We start from the raw sequence: 20320 nt of genomic DNA on the forward strand, positions 1-20320 counted from the left end.
AAGTAAAGCCAAGGGGAAGGAAATTTGCTTCACAAGGGGAGAAAAACCAAAACTCTCAATCATCCATTTTGTAAGGTGCAAGGAATTTCCAACAAACAACAGAATCCAAATGCCGATTTGTGCGACTCGTATGTAAGCACATATTACGCACCTATCCAACCGCTGTGACCCACACCCGCACACATCGGCACACGAGTAGACTTTTGTTCTCTGCACGCTCGAAATGTCAAACAACTCTCCACTAGTGAATTCTTTGGATGGTTTGTATAAACGCAGTCACGGCCTCAACTGTGAGTGACAGCGTAGGCAGGGCCTGCCTCAATAGAAGGGAATTTATCTCGGCATCAACAATGCGGTCTGGCGCAAGCTCATCCCCCTGGTTAGACGAAAAATCGTCTAAATCTGACATGGCATACTCTTCTAGAGTCGGCCAAGCATATGCAAACCACCGCCTAACATGTTGGTTAGCCTCCTGAACAACCCGCAGCTGATCCCCACCGCTTAGCGTCAGAAACATTTCCACCACATCGCCGCAGCACACACCGCGCGGAACACAACGGCGGCGGCGCCGATTAAACAGTTCGGTGGCCTGAGGGTTGGTCACCTGAAAGGAAGCGTTCCTGCTGGCGCCACGTTCCTGTCCAACGCGGAGCACCTCGCGGAAAGAGGCATGAGTGAACCCACCAAGCGGAGGAACGACGCTGGCGACAGAAACCTCGAGTCCTTTCAGAAGGATAAATGTTTCACTGGAAATGGGCGTTATTGCACCGAAAGCCCCATGAGAGGTTCCATACACAATTTGAGGCCCACACACGCCTCGCACGAGGGTTGCAGGTATAGGCACAACATCATTTAGAACTGAACAAGGGGCAAAACTACCCTGGTGCATTACAGTTATCAAGTCGCCCATGTGATACTGTGCAGTTGTCTGAAGCTTTTTGGTGGGCATCGCAGGTGCTGACACTCCTGAGGAATTTGCAAGTGGCTCAACGTGAGAGACACAAAAAAAATTGAATAAATCATCCCCAAGGCACACATCGTGGCGAGATTCGTACTGGAGTATGGCGCAGTCCATAACACCGCGCAATTCAGGATCCCTGGCTACAATGTTGAGGCTCCCCTGTATGGTATCTATCCGGACAAAAAAACAGCTATGCCGTGCGTCTGACGCGACAATGTACGACACTTCCTTCTGCATCACTGGTATAAGACGGACTATGAGCGTTCCAATTTGAATCGTCTCCTCAGCCACAAACGTGGCATCCGCCGCATTCCAGCTGTAGAGCACCACACAACCACCTATGCCTAATGCAACCCGACCCGCATAGTTGGGCACGATACAACAACACTGCAGCGCCCCTTCTACATCTTTGCTCCCTTGCAGTCGCAGAAGCGTTTTCTCTGTTCTTAACTTAGCTACTTCGACAGTGCACCACATGAACCTGCTCGACCGAGAGAGTTGCTCGTCTGGAAAAACAAATGTCGTACCAATAAGCACAACACCCGCATCACTTGCCACCTCACCGCAAGAACCCCATTCATTCGCCTGCCCAAGTGCGACGCAATCGATAAACGCACACCGTTCATTTTCGAGCAGCTCAAATGAGTTAGGCTCATCAAGCAAAACTGACAGATTCGAAACCTCATGCCCCATCGTGGACACTACCTGGTCTTTTTCAATTCGGCGTATGGACAAAACGAGGATATTCCACCAGGGCATGTACTTGACACATGTTGCCGTCGCCTTCAAACCAACGTAATCCGTGTTTAGTTTCTGTACACTAGTGATGCTTCCTAAAATGAGCGCACACTCACTCTTGGAAAAGAATATGTACCTGGACGGCGACCGCATTTTCGGCATGATTGCGCACGCAGAAACGTCACGGAAATCAATTCCTGTTAACTGGAAGCCGGTGTTGGTAACGATAAGAATAAGTGGAATCTCTCCTAGGCACAAAACGGCGGCATGACTCTCTAAATTAAATAGTCGCACGGGCTGTGTAGTTAGCATCGTCTCCACCATTTCCCCATACACGTTTGCACCACTGATAGGAACATCAGCAACGTAACCGTTATGCAAACCCACAAGAAGGCGGTGTCCTCCGCTGTGAAATACTACACACATGGAGCACGGCGTGGCAGAACACTGCAAAATGACCTTCGACTGAATCATCCCGTCATGCAACTCGTAAAGATGTACGGCGCATGAACCCCACGTACCGACCAAAAGACTGTTTGACGAAAAAACCAAAAGACATGAGATCGCATCTGCAAGGCAGAGAGTAGCTACCGGAGTCAGTGTTTTCATACAAAACACGTATAAGTTCGCAGGGTTCGAGAAAACAAGCAGCCCTTCGCTTGCATGGGCGTGACCAATATCATTATTAATTACCCTAATGACATATTCGCCACGATCAGGCCACACATTCCGAAGACCGGCAGTGGTCACCTGGAGGAAAACATTTCGTTCATTGTTGTATTCGAGAAGTAACGTCTCTTCTGTCCCAAAAAACGTATTGTGGATTTCTTCCAGCACCATCGTCTCCCTCACACAGTAGCGACAAACTCGGCTATATCCGGGAAGTGAAAAAATAATAGTATCTTCAGAGACGCTAATTTGCCTCACATTCTGCAAACCGGTAACACGTATGTCTTGTCGCACGCTTACTGCAGAGCGCACGAAACTCAAACCACCGTTCAACCCAACACCAGTGCCCGCAATCACACTGGTGCGAGACCCATCCGCAGCCACTGTGACATCAAATACAGGCCCACAGTTGTAGACCAAAACCCCGCTCTCACCCGTGAGCCAACGCATCCAGAGAGTGTGGTCCATGTGCGAACCAACAACGCAGCACTCTCCCACAACCGCTACACACTTCGGTATGGTACGTAAAGGCGCCCCCGAAGATTGACTTAACATACTTTTCCCTGAATTTAATCCCTCACAATCATCCCTTACCGAGACCTTAAGATAACTCCCATCTTCGAACAAAATAAGTAACTCCTGACCAGGAAGGGTAGCACAACACACCGGTTCAACATATGCGCCAAGACGGGGAACCTCAAGCGTCGTCACATTCTTCGAAGAGCCGGATTGAACACCAGATGACTTCCAAGAGCAAAAGGTCAGAAGCTGTGGTCCAAGAATGAAAAAACCATCGGGAACCACATGCAGTAGGCATGCATTTGTCTCCACACTTGTTGATAGAAGCCCTTTCCTCTGAATTATGTCACCTCCAGGAAGTATATTCAAGGCCTCTGGGATCCGCGATCGGCCCTGTGTTTTAGGTACCCGACGCTGATCAGCATTTCTCCAAAAGTTAACCAAGTACTCGCTGACGTGTGTCTTTCCGGTCAAGTCCGCATAGAGCACGAGCAGAGACACCGCGCCATCAATACCATCCCTGTGGTCTAACGCAATACTCCTAACATCTATTTCGGCAGCAGCAAAATTTCCATGGGCAAAATTGGAGCGTCGTTTCGTCTTCTTCAACACGCCCTGTACGTAATCTGATGGGAAAAGGGCGTTGAGTGCCGCGGCCGCCGTCTTCGAGTCTCGGCTGTAACCAGATATGGCGGCAGCAACGTCAAATCCAATCACTCCGCCACGGTAAATGGAGAAGATCACAATTGGCAGTAAATTACCAGTGGTCGATCGATAGACTCCGGAGCAACACAGAGAAGCGTCGTTAATCTTCCCCTGATGGAAGTACGTCTCCACATCACCGTGGAATAGAGTCACCATACCAATGAGCCCATTGTTGCGCCGCTCGAACGCTACGACTGACACCTCCTGCTTGACGGAGAGGAAAAACACAACATGCCGACCACAGCCTCTATTGTCGAAAAGCGGAAGGCTCTCGACAAATCTTAGAGAAGCGAACAAGCTAAAATCGGCTACGTGCTCAAAAGAGTGATCATCTGCCCTGAATAGCGAAACAATGTTTAACCGACTAAGGAGAACAAGTTTCTCCCCATCCCCCAAGAAATTTCCTGTCACCGCACCACTGACTGCTGTCGGGGGTTTAGTCGTCGACGCCAAAAACGGCATACCCCTCCCAAACAGACACACACACACACACAAGGAGTTACTGAATTGGTACCTCTGCTGGCTAAATGTGGAACTCCTCCTCCTCTTCCACTGCTGGTATTATACTTTTTTTTCTTTTTATCTCTTTTCCCAGCCTTTTCTTAATACTCTTCTTGGTCATGGCGAATGTAAGTTACCAGGTGCAGGCACACACACACATACACAAACACGATACAATATATCCGAAAAAGAAAGAGGAGAGAAAGAAAATGACTAACTCCAAAAACCAAAATATCGCAGGTGCCTGAAATTGAACAAACAGCCGAAACACAAATGGTTTTAACGTTGCATAAGAGTATTAATGTATTTATTTCGACAGCAGACCGCCGTCATACACACGAACAGGGGTTGCACACTGCCTGCCACCACCCACCGCTGCAGGAAGTGTTGGTCAACATTTATAAACAAGGAAAGTAAAAACCGTATCAAATGCTTCACAAGCCCACGAGGGAGTGTCAGTCGATCTCTATCTGCAAGGCATAATATGGTGTTCTATGAATCACGTAATGATTAAAAACAGAAAAATAAAAGACAAAAAATAATAACAAAAAGGAAAGTGAAGGCCAGAATCCTGACAAAAATAATATGATAACAAACGGGGGATGAGAGAGAGAGAGAGAATAAGAGGGGATGAGAGGTGTCTCCATGCATTGCAATGGTAACACATCTGAAACTTGGGTGTTGGCTCTGAACAAATTACTGAAGAATCGGCATTCGAAAGTAAGTCCGCACGCCATTCCTCTCTCTATATATAACGGCACTCCCTTCGGTGCTTTTCCACACACCTAAACTTGTTTTTCCTCCTATTTTCCGATCCTCTCTCCTTCACATTAAGTTATCACCCTCTCCCCCCTCCCTCCCCAACACACGTGCACAGGCAAACCAACAGACTTGTGCTGAAACCTATTCTTTTTGGGGACAAGTGTAATTACAAACACATACGTTAAAAGCACTCCACAATATTTGCACAGCAGCGAACTCTTCGGAGTAGCACACCTATTGCCTGTAGTGTTGGTGTTGGTATCGTTATGTGCTTGCTGCAAACTGTAGACCCAGCGGCAAAGTACACCTTCCCACCCATCGTTGCCTCTGTGTGATTTCGTAGATCCTCAAAGGACATAGCGAAGCGTGTACCTCTATCCTCGAATGCCATAAGCGCATGGAAACCGGAGTACACCAAAACATCAAAACTCCATTGTTGCTCCGTGACATTAGCTTCCCCGCCATCATATATAGGACGGTGTAGGGATTGTTGGGCCGCATCACAACGCATGGAAACGTGAAAGGAGTAGTCGGACATGCGAGCAGCGAGAAGTGTCATGTCAACATCCTGATGCTCATTAGTTAGCTCATGTAGGGTCCCAGCAACTGCGTCCTTTACGTAAACGACGTCAGGTCGCTCGCCACCCGTTCGACAAGGAGCAAACAGTTCCGTCCCCCAAGAAGGGGACCAGCCCCTAAGGGCACACGTTAGGACCGTCATTCGCTTGTCCCTTGTGCCGCACTCTAGACATGGTAGAAAAAACTTTATTATGGCAAGTTTCTTTGCTGCTGCAGCCTCCATGCGGTCGCCGTCGTCCTTGTTTTCACTCCGACGCACCAGAGTGCGGGAAGCGTTGCGAAAAACAACCAATTCGTCACAGAACCCCCTTTTGGCCAAATCTTCGCTGAGGAGTGGACTATGGTTCCTGGACTCTCTCGTCACTGCCTGAAGCCGCGACCGGTCGTAATAGAGTACAGTATCCGTGTTGCGATCGAAAACCAATTTGGTTTTATCATTCAGGAAAGCCTCCGGATACCGGCAGCCATTCTGAAGGGTAAGAAACCCAAACCCGTACTTGCTACAAGACACGCAACTCTGAAGCATTGCAGTAGGCGGTGGAGGCTTAATTGTGTTCCTTTTCTCAGTGGTCAATGTGCCACCTGCAGTTGCAGACGCAGCTTCGTCCCCACACCTCTCTACTCCCGCAGCCTCTTGGAGCACTGCCCGATCCTCGCAGTCGGTTGGACCCATACGGTTTTGCGTCAAGGCGAAGCGGTCCGCACGCCCGTCGACCCCACTACTGCAGCGGGTTGCAGGTGCCTGCACGGGTGGAGGCGAGATCCGACGAGATCCACACCTTTCACTTCGGGACCCCCCCACCTGTCCGTCAACAGGCACAAGAGACTTTGGCGCTGTGCGTGGCGGAAGAGGCAAACACAGAAAACTGTGCGCCAATATTTGCACCGGAACCGGTCGCTTCTGCGGGTCGCCCTGGAGCATCCACTGAATAAGGTCTTTGCAAGGTTCCGGAATCGATATACCTTCCGGAAAAGAGTAATCCACTTTTCGAATTCTGTGATACGTGGCGCTGATATCTTTTGCTTCAAACGGCGGCTTCCCAACGGCAAGGGCATAAAGAAGCACCCCTAAGCTCCAGATATCCGCTTCCAACCCATATCCCACACCAGTTGATTTGCATGCAAGAACTTCCGGAGCCAAATAGTTTGGCGTTCCACACACCGTTGTTTTCTTTTCAAACGGCGAAGTGAACTCGCTAGCAAAGCCAAAGTCCCCGAGCTTCATATTCCCTTCGAAGTCAATCAAGACGTTCCCCAACTTCAGGTCCCTGTGAATAATCATGCTGTTGTGCATATACTCTACCGCAGACACAATCTGTCGCATGATGTACTGTATCTCCTGACAGTTGAAAGCACCGCGCTTCTTTGAAAGATCCATTAAACTCTCCTGGCTGCATTGTTCAAGTATTATATAATGGTAAAATTCATCTTGAAATGACTTTATGAAGCGAAGTATATTAGGGTGATTCATCCTGCTGTGTATATCGACCTCCATGCGAAATCTCGCCGAAGACCCGCCACGCGCTAGGTTCTTCCTTTCCACCACCTTGCAAGCGTAACTGATACCTGTAGACACCTCTTCAAATTCAAACACCTGTGCGAAACCACCTGCGCCCAGCAGCATGCGACAGCGATAACTTGAGATAACCTCATGTGTTGTTGGGTCGCGGTGCTCCACGATGCGACCACAATCACTACTAAACGAGGGCCGCGCCACTGGCTTTGCCTCGGCAACAGGGTTTGCACACGGTGTCGATAGTTTACGCGCCACGGGAGCGATACCGGAGGGCCGGTGGGTGTGCCCTGCGCTCGCAATCCCAAAACGTGCTTCAGCCAATGGTGATGGAGAGGAGGGAATGGCAGTGTTTAGTCCAGGAGTCGCGGGCGAGTCGCGGTCTGTCGGATAAATTAGTTGCCCCACACTAATAATCGGAGGAGGTGGTCTGAATCCCTGAACTGCTGGGGATCGGCACCCCTCGCTGCGGAAACACGGGGTTGGAGCAACCGTTGGTGATACCCGTTCCTGAAGCGAAGGAGTATACCCGTGGGGAGATGAAAGCTCAAGCACAGGCGAGCATCTTCCATGAACTCGCCCATCGCGCGACATCGGCGTTCTTACGTTAAACATAGGTGCCGCGTTCCTACAGTTGTCTATCCCACCTGCAACAGGAGAATCAATACTTTTTGTGTTTTTTTGTTTTGTTTTCCACCACCAAACACACGCATGCGCGGAGCAAAAAAAAACAGAAAAGGAAACGAGTGGACAGAGAAGGATATATAAATATATTTACATGGGGTTTCTCCTGTATCGAACCCACGATAACATCAACGATAATGGGTTAAACTGTAGGCACAGCATTGCCGTGTAAGTAGTTAATGTGACTTAACCATAGGCAAAGGAAGGGGAGAGAGTTATGAGACGGTTTGAAACTTGGTGGAAGGAATTCCCACCAACCTAGAAAGTTGTAGAAACGGGAAAAAACCTATAATCCATACTCCCATTTCTCCTCTACCCGTTCCACATGTCACATGCACGCATCTGGCATGTATAAAGAGAAGATTTCCTAAGAAGAAGTTGTGATAAAACGATAACAGCCACAAAAAGGCAGACATATAAATCGTAAATCATTGATAGCAGTAACAAGCCAGGGGAAGCTGTGCTAATTAATTACATTCCTACATTCCACCATAAGTTTAGTGGTGTGATTGGACAGCGGGTCCAAAAACGGCCCATGCTGAAACGGCACTCACGCAACCCAACACAAACAACTTGTCGACAATCGAGTCGCCGTCAGCACCTGTTGCGCCATTAACTTTGGAAACTTTCTGCGCGATGTTGGCGCTCGGTCGAGTAGCAGCCGCTGCAAACTTTCGTGTGTACCGTACTGACGTCACTACTGTCCGTCGAATCATTGCCCCTTTCTTCAGCTTTGCCTCCAATTACAAATCACTCTAAAGTGCAAAGAAAGGTGGAGAGAATTTAAAAAAAAAGCAGATGAAAGGGTAGAGACGGAACGACGGGACAATATATATATATATATATATAGAAAATTATGAAAAAACACAAAACACAGAAACAAATATAAAACATCTATTACCGCGATACATGAGAAACTGATTTATTTGGTAAAGAAACTAAAAGAGGGAGAGATGAGCGTGGGAGGGTAACCACAGTTTCATGTGCCTACATACACATACACACATATCCCTAAGCTTGATTTAAAAAAAAAAAAATGGATAGCTGCACAGTGAGCATGAAACTGAGGGTGCCCAACTAGGGGGAAAGAAAAAAAAAAACAGCGAACTCGCACAAATAATGAGGTCTTCTATAACGAGAGAGCATAAGGAGCCCTAAATTTCCGAATTCTTGTCTATAAAGAACGAAACCGATACGAACATCATCAAAGGGATGAATGAATGAACAAAGAAAGGCGCTGCGGAATCCCTGATGACACCACGGTAGCGAACAGTCAGTAAAAAAAAAAATGCACAAAAAATGGGCTAACTCTTCTCTTCACAGACATACTAAGTAAATATAAATTAATAATAATGTCAATAATGATAACAATAAATAGTAGAAATAAATAACAAAAATACGAAAGTGGAGCGTAAATCTGTAATTACAGAGAAGAGAGAAACGATAAGGAAAAAAAAAACAAAAGCGATGGGTAGACAATAGGGAGAACCTAAAAAACAAAAACGTGAGAAAGAACAAACGAGACGTAAACGATACGGCCGCATGCGGGTCCTTAGTGCAGCATCCTTCCGTGAACATCACCGCACAGTCCCCGTAAGGTGTTAACAGTGGCTTCAATTTTACTGCACCGGACCAAAGAAAGACGGGAGTCACAAGGAATATAAATGGTGTGTGTGGTGTCCTCAATTGAATCCACGTAAGACAGAAGTGAACGGGGTGACAACACCTGTGTACCCTCCGTTCCCAAAGCAGCCTTTTGACCTATACCTGGAGCATTTAATGCAACAAACGGCACTCCATGAATGGTCGACAATAACTTCACGTAGCCACCGTTGAAACCATCACCAACAAGAAGAATACGCTCCTTCTTGCCATCGTCGATCAGTTGACTGATGGATTTGGAGATGCTACCGAGAACATCAACACCTGGAAACCAACTCTGCAAAAATGCGGCCCGCTGCACAAAAGAACGCTGGAAACCTTCCGGCCACATACCAACAAAGGGGGAGAAAACCTTCGCCAACTGCAAGGTGATGGAGATGCCCCACTCATCAACGTCTCGCATGAAAGAAAGCCCGCGAGAGTTAGAATTGAGAGTAAAGACGTGATAGTCGCTTGTCATGTCCACATAATGCGAAAAGGGTATCTCAATTCCATCAGTGGCATATGTAGAATTTGGTGGCAACTGACGCGGGTACATGCGCACAAAGTTGGGAAAGAAAGAAAACCATGTAGCGAAATCCCTCTCTCCTGGTTCTCCTACTGTGTACGCAAGAGCACTCAAAAGCGACAAGTCGTACAAACCCAAAGGTGCCGAACCATTTTTGTTGTACCTGATCTGGCATAGAAACAGCCCAGTGTTGTTCCCTTCAATGGGAGCACCGTTTGCTGCCGCTATCTCTGTTCGGTAATCATACGCCATATGATTCCCAATGCCAATAATAGAAGCAACGACAGCCATCACAAATATCCACCACCACATAAGTAATCGTTGATCAGTTCTGAGGGAAACATTTTCCCGGTTGTACTGCTCCTCCACACGTACAACATCCGGGTGACGGTAACCAATAGCCTCTCTTGCCCCTAAACAGCGGAAACAGTTTGCCAACACATCCCCACAGCAACACAAATGCATGTCAACACGGCGGTTGGGAATGGGGTCTTCCTGCTCAGTTGTATCAGTCATCCCAAACAACGTGCGCTGCTCAACCCGCGTGAGTGTGTGTTCCCTCTTACGTGCAAGCATACATTGAGACAGAACAAACAGCACAATAATAAGCCCGAGTGCACCGGGGAGGTTACACGTAATGGCGGCAATAATACCGGTTAGTACTAAAGTTACAATTAGAAATATAGCGAAGTACACAGACCAGTGTGACCTTTTACGGAACACAGTGAACCATGCTAAAAAGTACACGCAACATAGCGCGACGGTGCAAATTGCGGCCCAGGTCATCTCTGGATAGTCCACGTTGGTGCTAAACGCCTGCGCCGTGCACACCGCAAAAAGCGGAACATAGCCGATTGTAAATGAAAGCGCATTGCTGCGCAGCGTCTTTTCGTCTAGGCCGTACTCTTCCAATAGAGTTGAAGCATGGTACCATCGCTTTTTCAGTTGTTTGTTGTAACTGTACTTTGACGCCCTTTCCCATGTTTCGAAATCATCGCGGCCCCTGTACAATCTCATTGCCGTTATTTTTCCTCGAATCCCCAAGAAGTAAAACCACACGTAACAACCAACGATCATAAACTCCACGGTTACAACGGCAATGAAAGCATAAATGCATAGAAAGTAGGTAAAGCTGCCTTTTGCCACCGCCGCCTCAACAGTAGCCCAAAGAAATGGAAAGCCAGTGGTGAGGAGGATGACAAAGAAATGTAACCAGACAGGGGGTGACTTGCCTGCCCACGTTGTAGCTCCCCAAAAGTAAATGTCCTCGCGTTTTGCACGCCAAGCCCCGTGCAGCATATCGCAAGAGGTGCAAAGGGCAGTGACGACGAAAAAACTAAGAAGGATAAAAACAGTGAAGAAGCACACGGGTGACCACGTGCTCGGATCCCCCTCACTTTGCGGTGCGTAAAACCTATAGAGAACCTGCAATGTCCAGTTGAGTGACAGCATCAATTGTAGGATGATGGCACAATAGAGCAACATGCACAGGTATAACTTATACCCAAGTGACATAAATATGCTCAAAACAGTGTCTGAAAACCAGTTGTAGCGCACTGGTTCCCAATTCTCCAATTCTTGCGCAGTGACACGCTTGTCAGACCTACCAACATTTTCATTTACGTCTCCAGCCGGATCAGCTTCATTTGCATATTGGGGTGCATAGTAATAGTAGTTCCCATCAACGGGATCATAATAATACTGCAGTTGCTCATTGGGATCGTAATTCGCTTGCTGCTGCGTCCCATCATAAGTTCCCGACTCCATATTCTCCGTTATTTCATCCTCTTCACCCCCTCCAGCCCCCGTCCTTGCCCCAGCGTGAACTTCCTCATGGTCCATGTACTTACCAATAAACGATCACACTCTATTTAAAATAATACCGAGGCACGTTTCACTGCCGTCAACGGATAAATTTATAGATTGGTATGCTAATGGAGGTTTCTATATGTACTTATATCACGTGTCAAGTTCCTGTTTGTCCTCCCGCCGCCAAATATTTTCAAACGCCACGGGGATATCTCCGCGACTGTTGACTCCAAGCAAAAAACAGCGAGAACCACAACTATAAAACAACACCAGTGGTTAAACAACAAAAATGCAATTGCCCCTAAATGTCGAGTAAAAATTCAATGTCTTTGGTAATGCGCTTTGCTCTCCCTATTAACGCTCTCCTTCTCTATACTTAATATATATATAGATATAGATATAGATATATCACTTAACTAAAAGATCTACTTAACTATCGGCAACGGGTGGAGAAGAACCGTTCGCTGCGGACACTACTGGGAAAATTTTACCTTTACTGTCAGTTCTTTTGTAATTATTATTATTGTTGTTATTTTTCTGCTATTGTATTATCCCTTGGACTTTTGTACAGACTGCCTACCAATTAATCAATAAAAGGATTTCGTTGGGGTCCACCCCTCTCAATATAGTAAGTTGTTTCTTCGAGATATCCTTTTTTGCTTTCTTCTAATTTTTCTTTTCCCCCTCCCTCTCCCTACTTGGTGTCTATATTTTATTTTATTTTCCTATTTGCTTTCTGTTATCTTCCAACCGTGGCAACGCGAGCAGATGGGTAGTTTGCAAATCAAATTTTAGAGGATTAGAGAGGCAAAGAAGTTAGAGAGGGGCAACAAAGAAATGATAACAAAAGGTTAAAGAAAAGACACAAGTAAGTGGAAAAGCAATTCAAATAGATGGAATTAAAATGAATTCGGGAGGGAAATGAGCAAAAGTAGGTAACCACACACCTCCAGCAATAAATTACCTGCTGAGTTATTGACTGCGCCGACATACAGAACTCAGCGGGCGATAAAAGGGTGAAAAGTGAAAAAAAAACAAAAAAAGAGGGACAGTTTAAAAAAAAAACAAAGGGATAATGCTGGAAATACGTGGGCTTGACACCGCTAGTGCTGATGAAGGAAAATAATAAATGAGGAAGTGCTGAATAATAATAATAATAATAAACTGCAGTGCGAGGCGGGTGAGCACACAACTACACATGGATATCGTTTAGTCCACCCGGTGCCTTATCACATGCTCCTTCTCCCCCTCCAAGTTGCTCGATGAAAGAAATGTAAAAAAAAGAATGTCAGTAGGAAACAGAGGAACCACAAAAACATACAAGAGCTTCAGCATGTGACAGTAGTGGGGCCGTTACAAAGCACTAAATAGAAAAAAAAGGAAGGGGTGGCGGTGGCGGTGGCGGTGTCAAAGATAAAAGAGAAAAATCATTTTAAAAAGTTTCGACACTTATATAGATAGATAGATAACTATATATAACCAAATGGTTATTGAGATGGGAAAATTATTTTTTCCATCTCCAGAGGCGTGGTATTTGACGTATGTCCCTTAAAATTACCACCTTCCGCATCCTCATTGTGCACGTCCGCCTTCCACCTTTTCATTAGCCCGCCGCACCGGCGGTAAACCCGCTTGCATAAGCTCCACGAAACCACAACAACACAACAGAACGCAATACCCGCTGCGTGTGCAACACGTGGAAAGGAATGGTCTGGCGGTGGCGAGAGCTCCGTATAAATATTAAAAGCCTCTTAAGCACAAAACGAAAAGATTGTGCTCGGAAAATGAAATGTTGCTGCTAACTATGGCAACGCGGGGCTTGCCGGCGCGATGGCGGCACAAATGTGCCCCCTGCATCCCCCGATGTCATGTGGTTACCGCTATTACCCTTCATTAGTCTTTTGTTTAAGTTGTTTTAGTGCTATGCGATATCGATTCATCAATGTTTCATTTCCATCACCGGGAATTGACTGACCTTTCGTAAAGAGTCTCTTTGCTTCTTCAATTCGACCCCGTCGGAACTCCAGCTCACCCATTTCATAATACGCGTAAGGCAAAACCATAGAATCCCTTGGTATACTCTTCTCGTTGGCAAATATCTTCTTCATCCCTTCTTCTGCCTCGTCAGTGCGGCCGCAACCCTTCTGAATAACTGCCACGAAAAGGGTGTGCATGTACATGGCCTCCGGGCTGCTCATATCTTTCCCAGTGGTAACGCGTTGGAGTTCCATCAGGACGCGTTCAGCCTGATTAACGTTCATGTGGGCGAGGTCACGGTTAATGTATAGCATGTAAACCCCGCAGAGGGGCAGAAGTTGGTTGTTATTCAACACACGTGAGGCAAACTTGGGGGAGTTGGCGTCATTTTTCGACTTTGGGTTGTACATTGAGCCAACCTTTTTCAACCAGGACACTGCAGTATTATCATCACCGAGCATGACACAGCAAGCCGCAAGGGAGAGAACCACCTGTCCTGTGTATGCGAAGCTTTGCTTTGTTACACTGAGATGCTCAATGACGCTGGTGTAACGCTGCTTTGCTTCTTCAAAACGCAGATCCATGAAAAGCGTGTCGGCGCGCAGGTAACGGACCAAAGTAGGAACCAACCCAACACGCTCTGCGTTCGCTTCAGCTTTCTCAATCGTTTCCAATGCTTGCTCAATCTCACCCCTTTTTCTGTGGTAGAAGTTGGAGTAACCATAAAAATAAGTATTTGCATCGTACCGCTCGTTCATCTTGTCAAGTATGCGCTTCGCCTTCACGAGTGTTTCCTCAACCTTACCGAGACCTGTTGGCAAAAACAAGTAAAATGTGCATAGCACAAGTGCCGCAAACGGCGATCGAATTCCATCACTCTCGAATACCTCCATAAGGTACCGCTCGCCCAACTCCCTATCCACCACGAAACCAACGACTGAGAGTACCTTCATCACAGTAGACGGAACAAAGGCAAGAAACGTGTAGAAGGTACCGGTGCCGTACTTGATGCACATCTTCAATTCTTCTGGAATCCGATCGTCTGTATCAGCCTCTACTTGCTGAATCAACTTATAATATAAACCCCACGCTTTTCGAAGGTTAATCCCACCCCGGAAGTAGGCGTTCATCATTAACTGTCCAACAGCCCGCATGAACAACGCCTCCGCATAAATAACATCACACTCTAACTTCCACGCGTCGTCGAAAGGTTCACCGGCTTTCTGTGCGGCCTTCCGACGCCGCTCAAACTCCTTTTTCCTTTTTTGTCGCTGGGACTTGCTGATAAACCTCAAATTTTCGTTGTTTCCAGCGACCTCGCCAACTCGAAACATGGAATCACCATGCTTGGCATGGGAGGCCAGCGCGTCTGCCTCCTTGAGTTGGTCAAGCAAAACCTCCCTAGTTTCATTGGTGGAGTTCATGAGAGTTTGAACAAGAAACACATTCGCAAATTCTAGGGAAAAGCGAGGATGATTCGCCTTGTGACGAGAAAGTATCTCCTTTGCCCTCTCATAGTTATTGTTCCACGTTAAATGCACCGCCTCCTCAACGGCATTGTGGAGACTCAGATGCTCCTCTTCATCAGATGCTGTCCTACAATGCATTCCCAGTAACCTTTGGGCCGCCTTCACCCGCGTGGCAGTACGCGCTCACGACTTTCTCAACTAAGCAGAAGGAAGTTACGGTAATAACCAAACAAACAAAGAAAAAAAAAGATGAGTTACCTCCCACCGCGTATCACTGCAAAAACGGCAATACACCCACTCACGAAAACTGCGTCCCCCCTCACCAATATTCCTTCTGCCACCCTCTACCTTTGTACTTTACCTACAGCCTTTTATTATTGTTACTATTTTTAATATTATTTCTTTTGTCAACTGTCAATTACTGTTACCTTGTGGGGTGCTGAATGACTTATACCCCACAATTAAGTGTGTTTCTCCTATTATTCCTCTTGTCTTCTTTTTTTTTTTTACTCCACCCTTTTTACGTTTGTGCGTGACTCACTTCGTCCTTCCCTCTCCTTGCGTGATATCTTTGGAAAAATCCAAACACCACGAATCTGTGTCACACGGTTGCGTACACAACAGGGAAAAAAAAATGACGGCAATTGGGCAAAAGTTGAAAAAGAGATTTACAAACAAAAGGAAAAATAGAGCACCGGTCACAAAAACGAAAGACATAAGCCAAAGTGGGTTGGATTAGCATTAATTTGCTATAGTTTTGCAACTCCCGCTAAGAGTGGGATGGTGTCAAAGAGAATGTGGGGAAGGGGATTACAAAAACAAAAAAAAAGGACAGAGAGAAGATAAAAACAAGAAACATCCATTTTTTTTTTTTTACACCGCATCGCAATCCTTCTCCACTTCTAAACATCGTATCCTTCAATTCAATTCAATTCAATTCAATTTTTTTCAGTTTCTCTCTCTCTCTGTGTGTGTGTGCGCGCTTGTGTGTTTTCTTTTTTAAATTCTTCTTTGACTTTTGTTAGTTCACTGCTGCTGCTCTGTTTTTTTTTTTACGGAATTTACCTCCTACCCTCCTCTTTTCATCGGCGAGCGGTGGCCCCGAAGAGCGATGATTACAAATTACAGGCAAGAAACGACGGAACGAGATTCCCCTCTTTTATTTTTTTTTCATCTTCATACTCGCAAGCACACCAACAAATGCACGCATGCGTAGAAATCATAGAAGAAGATATTAAAAGAGAACGGTAGTAAGACACACGAACGGAAGCGTTTGTCCCCTTCAACAATACGGTGGAATGAAATTGGGAGGAGGAGGAGGAGGAGAAAGAAGGGACCACAAAGCCTCCACTTTTTTTTTCATTTTTTACAAAACGTGCTCAAATTGCTGCTATCAGAAGTTGTTTACTTCCCCTCTTTTTTTCTTCTTTTCTTCGCCACTGTTGTCTTTTGTTGTTGTTTTTTTCTTCCTCATTGCTAATACGCCCTCCACAGTGGACCCTGATTCTTTGTCTTAAGCTTCCACATTTCCTTGAATAGATCACTGTAGTGAAGGCGCTGTTTCTGAATGTATTCCATAGCCTCAACACGCTGCATTTCCTCCTCATATGCAGCAGCAGAGGCCACGTGGTCAAGCTCCTGAATGGCTTGTTGGCACTCACGTGCCAATGCTTCGGCTTTACACGCAAGAGCGTCAATTACTTCTTTCTTTTCTTTCGCAATGATACCCAGTAAACTGATGCGTCGCGCCAGCCTTTCCTTCTCAGTTAGAAGAAGGTTATATATAGCAGGATGGCACCTTTCCTGTGGTGGTATAATTGCCTCAATATCATACATACTTTCATCAGGTGTTGCAGCAACAAGAGCATCACCTGCCGCAGCCCACTTGTGAGAAACAATGGCCTCCACATCTCGCGTGAGGTGGTTGTTTTTCAGAGCCTTATTAATACAATCAAGTCGCTTCTCAAGCTGGTCAATGCGGAACTCTTGAGCCTTCATTACCCGTTCTTGTCCACGCCTCGATACACTCACAGAATCAGCAATTTCTGTCTTGATCTCATTAATACCTTGCTCAATAAGTAAACGAGTTCGTGATACATTTCTTTCAATGGCTTCATTAAGTTTGGTATCCACAATGTCATGCTCACTGATTATCTCTCGAAGTGTCTCCTTTTCACATTTGATATCACGATCTACAACGCGGATATCGTTGTACAATCTGTTCAACTGATCAATTTCTTCTTGGCGTGACTCCAGCGCACTGCTCATTGCAAGAACAGCCTCCTCCTTCTTTTTTACAAGCTGGCGTGCAGCCCTGATTTCTTTCTCAACGAGAGCCTTACGTTCCTCCAACACCACAGTTGTTTCCTCAAGTTCCTTTAAACCACCACTGCAGTCCTCTCCATCTCGGGATTTACCAGCGAGGTGTTGCACAGCATTGGGGTCCAGGCTGACACCTGTGGCATCTGCAAGTTCCTTTGAATGCCGCTTTAACTTGGTAAAGCGTTGAGCTTCCACGCCAATGGTGCGATTGAGGTCAGTAATCTGTTGTTCAATATCTCGGTTATTCTGTGAAATTGCCTTGATGGCAATCTCGAATTGGTTCATCACACTTCCCAGGCTCTCCACTGGAATCTTTTTTGCATCCTTTTTTGGCCTCGAACCACAATATTGAATAACAGGAAAGGCCGCTGCAAGATTGTCACCTTCTAACGCACTGAGTTCCATGCCTAATTCCTCCCCCAGCTGTGCTTTCCGTTGACGCAACTCTTCCAACTCCCTCTGTCGCACGGAGAGCGCAGTCTCCCTTTCTTTTCTTCGCTCAATTGGGTTTGCTCGCATTGCCAATGTCGTTTGTATCTTTAACTGTATCAAAATATAAAATATAAACAGCAATATAAACACAGGTATGTTTATATTTTTTTCAAAAAATTAAAAAAAATTAAAAATGGAAGCGCGTTTACATGTGTGTAAAGGGCGTTTACAAAACGGATAGGAAGAGGAAATAAGAAGAGAGAAATTAATAAAGCTTTGTTATAGTGGAAAGAAGCAGCGAAGTAAAATAAAACCAAGTCACTAGATTTACACTTACGAATATGTCACACAAGAACATGCGAATTATGCCGCTTAAAACGGCTCAGGAAGGTAGAAGGAGACGGCTAAAGAAAAAAGATACGAACGGGCGCACAACCTTCATGCTCGCTTCGACACATTAACCAATACCACCTTGTTGTTACGTAAAACAACTGTCTCCTTCACCTTTACATGAAACACAGCGAATTTAGCATGTGATGCAATTGTCCCGTCACGCTCAAATGTGGCATATCCCTGCGAGTCATATCCCTCTGAATCATAATACGAGCGAACGTCAAGCGCGCTCTCGTCGTAGCCGCTAACATCATTCACAGTGAACTGTTTGAGTGAGGCATCCAAACTGTGTTGAACTTGTTTCCATCGATTGTAATTCCTCCCGTGGTGAACAAATCGGACGTTATCGCGCAGAAATACTTCCACATTATCCTTTCCGTACACAACACCCAACCATGTGTTGTAAACCACATCATTAGCTATGTACTTGAGGGCACTTTCAATATTCCCTTCAGCGAGCAAATCTGTAAAGCGGGTCGCGATAAGCTGTGAGGCAGCCATTCCTACACCAGCATAAGACACACACACACACACACACAAAGCTCTCTCACCAACCTTCCTTTGGGAAGCATTAAAATGGAGAAGGGAGAAAAAATAATTTTTAAAAAAAAGGTAAGAACTTCAACTAAACAGAGAGGGGGGAAAAAAGAAAAGAAGAGATTACAACCGATACTACGTAGAACGTAGTAACGCGGCAGGCTTAATGTTGTAGTCGAGTACCTGTTGCAACGGAGCCCTACGGAGGGCTCAGAAGGCAAAAGAACCTGGAAATGAGAAGAGGAGAAAATGTAAGATTCAGAGTGTATTGTGGATTTAAAAAACAGAAGAAGAAAAAAAAAAGAAAGGTGATTGACGGGGTTAGGAAAGGAAGATAAACAGCAGGGGTTGTAAAATATAATAAAAAAGAACTCAAGTATTCTGACGTTATTTGTGAAAGGCATCCAAAACCGGGGGTGGGAAAACCCGTATGGACGGCATTTTCCAATACCGTGAGGGGGTTCCTCTTCCTCTTTATTTTGTCCTTTTTGAACTTTTCTCTAATTTTTTATCCCTCCCATCAAACCCTTTTCTTTCCCTCTTCTTCGCTCCCTCCCTTTTTCTTTTTTTTTCCCCCTCCACGCTTTATACCATCACCGCCTTTTGGGCCATGAGAATACCAACAATAACGGAGAATATACCAAGTGCTGAAGCAAAAATTTCAATTACAAGTATCTTCACGAATAGTGAGCTGCTATGAGCGTCAGCAATGGCGCAACTGCTCCCGACAACACCAACAGCAATTCCGCAGCACATATTCCCAAGACCAACTGCCAAACCAGCTGCAAAAAGCGTAAAACCAGCTGCAGCTGCACGATAAGTGAAGATCCCACTGCTGTCCACTGCTTTTCCATCTGCTTCCATCTTACCCATCATAATAATGGATAAGATAACACCATAGATGGCAACAGCTTCACAAAAAATTATGGATATAAGATTCTTGCTCCGTATCTGAGGTGCACGGATTGCCGCTCCGCTAAGAGACGAAGCAGTTGTCAATATTCCCCATGCCGCACCACCGATGGAAAGGGAAATACCGATACCTATTCCCACGGAACCCCACGTGTATGGAGATATCGCAGCTATGACATCCCACAAAGCTGAAAAAGGAGGGTACACGGTGCCACATAATGCAGGGATCACTGCGAAAATGACAAAAACAAGTATTAAAATTGATCGGGTTATCTTCCAGATAAAACTGAGGGCCTCATCAGGAGGGAGGCGCGTTAGCGGAGGCAACACATCGGATTCAACCGCCATCAGTTCAACACTTCCACAATGCTGTCTTACAAGAGTGAACCGAAACTACGATGCAGTACTACGAAACGTTATATAATCCACACTCAAGGCAGGTATATACATATACATATATGTACCGGCAGAGAAGCAATCAAGGAAAAGAATTGAAGAAGGAGCAAAAAAAAAATGGAGGAAGCATATATGTTTGAAAGTATCCAAATCACAGAATCCGCAACTCCAGGGAGAAACGGCCCACTAGAGGAAGCAAAACACGTTGCCCAAAGCCAAATATAAAGTGAAGAGTTTGAAACAGAAGTGAGAAGGGGCAAGGGATACAACAG

At 45.9% G+C, this 20320-nt stretch overlaps 7 protein-coding genes across 7 annotated transcripts; all 7 read right to left on the reverse strand.

Moving 5' to 3' along the window:
* Window positions 1-241: 241 nt before the first annotated feature.
* On the reverse strand, window positions 242-4054 carry TEOVI_000503300 (damage-specific DNA binding protein, putative; the record flags this gene model as incomplete). Its single annotated transcript, XM_067223858.1, has 1 exon — window positions 242-4054. The coding sequence occupies one exon, from the start codon at window positions 4052-4054 to the stop codon at window positions 242-244; it is 3813 nt and encodes a 1270-aa protein (XP_067079959.1).
* Window positions 4055-5036: 982 nt separating this feature from the next.
* On the reverse strand, window positions 5037-7562 carry TEOVI_000503400 (serine/threonine-protein kinase, putative; the record flags this gene model as incomplete). Its single annotated transcript, XM_067223859.1, has 1 exon — window positions 5037-7562. One exon carries the CDS (start codon window positions 7560-7562, stop codon window positions 5037-5039), a length of 2526 nt encoding a protein of 841 aa, XP_067079960.1.
* A 1621-nt stretch (window positions 7563-9183) lies between these two features.
* On the reverse strand, window positions 9184-11643 carry TEOVI_000503500 (uncharacterized protein; the record flags this gene model as incomplete). Its single annotated transcript, XM_067223860.1, has 1 exon — window positions 9184-11643. One exon carries the CDS (start codon window positions 11641-11643, stop codon window positions 9184-9186), a length of 2460 nt encoding a protein of 819 aa, XP_067079961.1.
* Window positions 11644-13493: 1850 nt separating this feature from the next.
* Window positions 13494-15194, reverse strand: TEOVI_000503600 (Protein of unknown function (DUF3808), putative; the record flags this gene model as incomplete). Its single annotated transcript, XM_067223861.1, has 1 exon — window positions 13494-15194. One exon carries the CDS (start codon window positions 15192-15194, stop codon window positions 13494-13496), a length of 1701 nt encoding a protein of 566 aa, XP_067079962.1.
* A 1338-nt stretch (window positions 15195-16532) lies between these two features.
* TEOVI_000503700 (uncharacterized protein) lies at window positions 16533-17897 on the reverse strand (the record flags this gene model as incomplete). Its single annotated transcript, XM_067223862.1, has 1 exon — window positions 16533-17897. One exon carries the CDS (start codon window positions 17895-17897, stop codon window positions 16533-16535), a length of 1365 nt encoding a protein of 454 aa, XP_067079963.1.
* A 351-nt stretch (window positions 17898-18248) lies between these two features.
* On the reverse strand, window positions 18249-18704 carry TEOVI_000503800 (uncharacterized protein; the record flags this gene model as incomplete). Its single annotated transcript, XM_067223863.1, has 1 exon — window positions 18249-18704. The coding sequence occupies one exon, from the start codon at window positions 18702-18704 to the stop codon at window positions 18249-18251; it is 456 nt and encodes a 151-aa protein (XP_067079964.1).
* Window positions 18705-19325: 621 nt separating this feature from the next.
* On the reverse strand, window positions 19326-20000 carry TEOVI_000503900 (V-type ATPase, C subunit, putative; the record flags this gene model as incomplete). Its single annotated transcript, XM_067223864.1, has 1 exon — window positions 19326-20000. One exon carries the CDS (start codon window positions 19998-20000, stop codon window positions 19326-19328), a length of 675 nt encoding a protein of 224 aa, XP_067079965.1.
* Between the last annotated feature and the right edge of the window lie 320 nt (window positions 20001-20320).

Source organism: Trypanosoma equiperdum (genome assembly GCF_001457755.1).
Source record: "Trypanosoma equiperdum strain OVI genome assembly, contig: ctg_1992, whole genome shotgun sequence".
Lineage (NCBI taxonomy): Eukaryota > Euglenozoa > Kinetoplastea > Trypanosomatida > Trypanosomatidae > Trypanosoma > Trypanosoma equiperdum.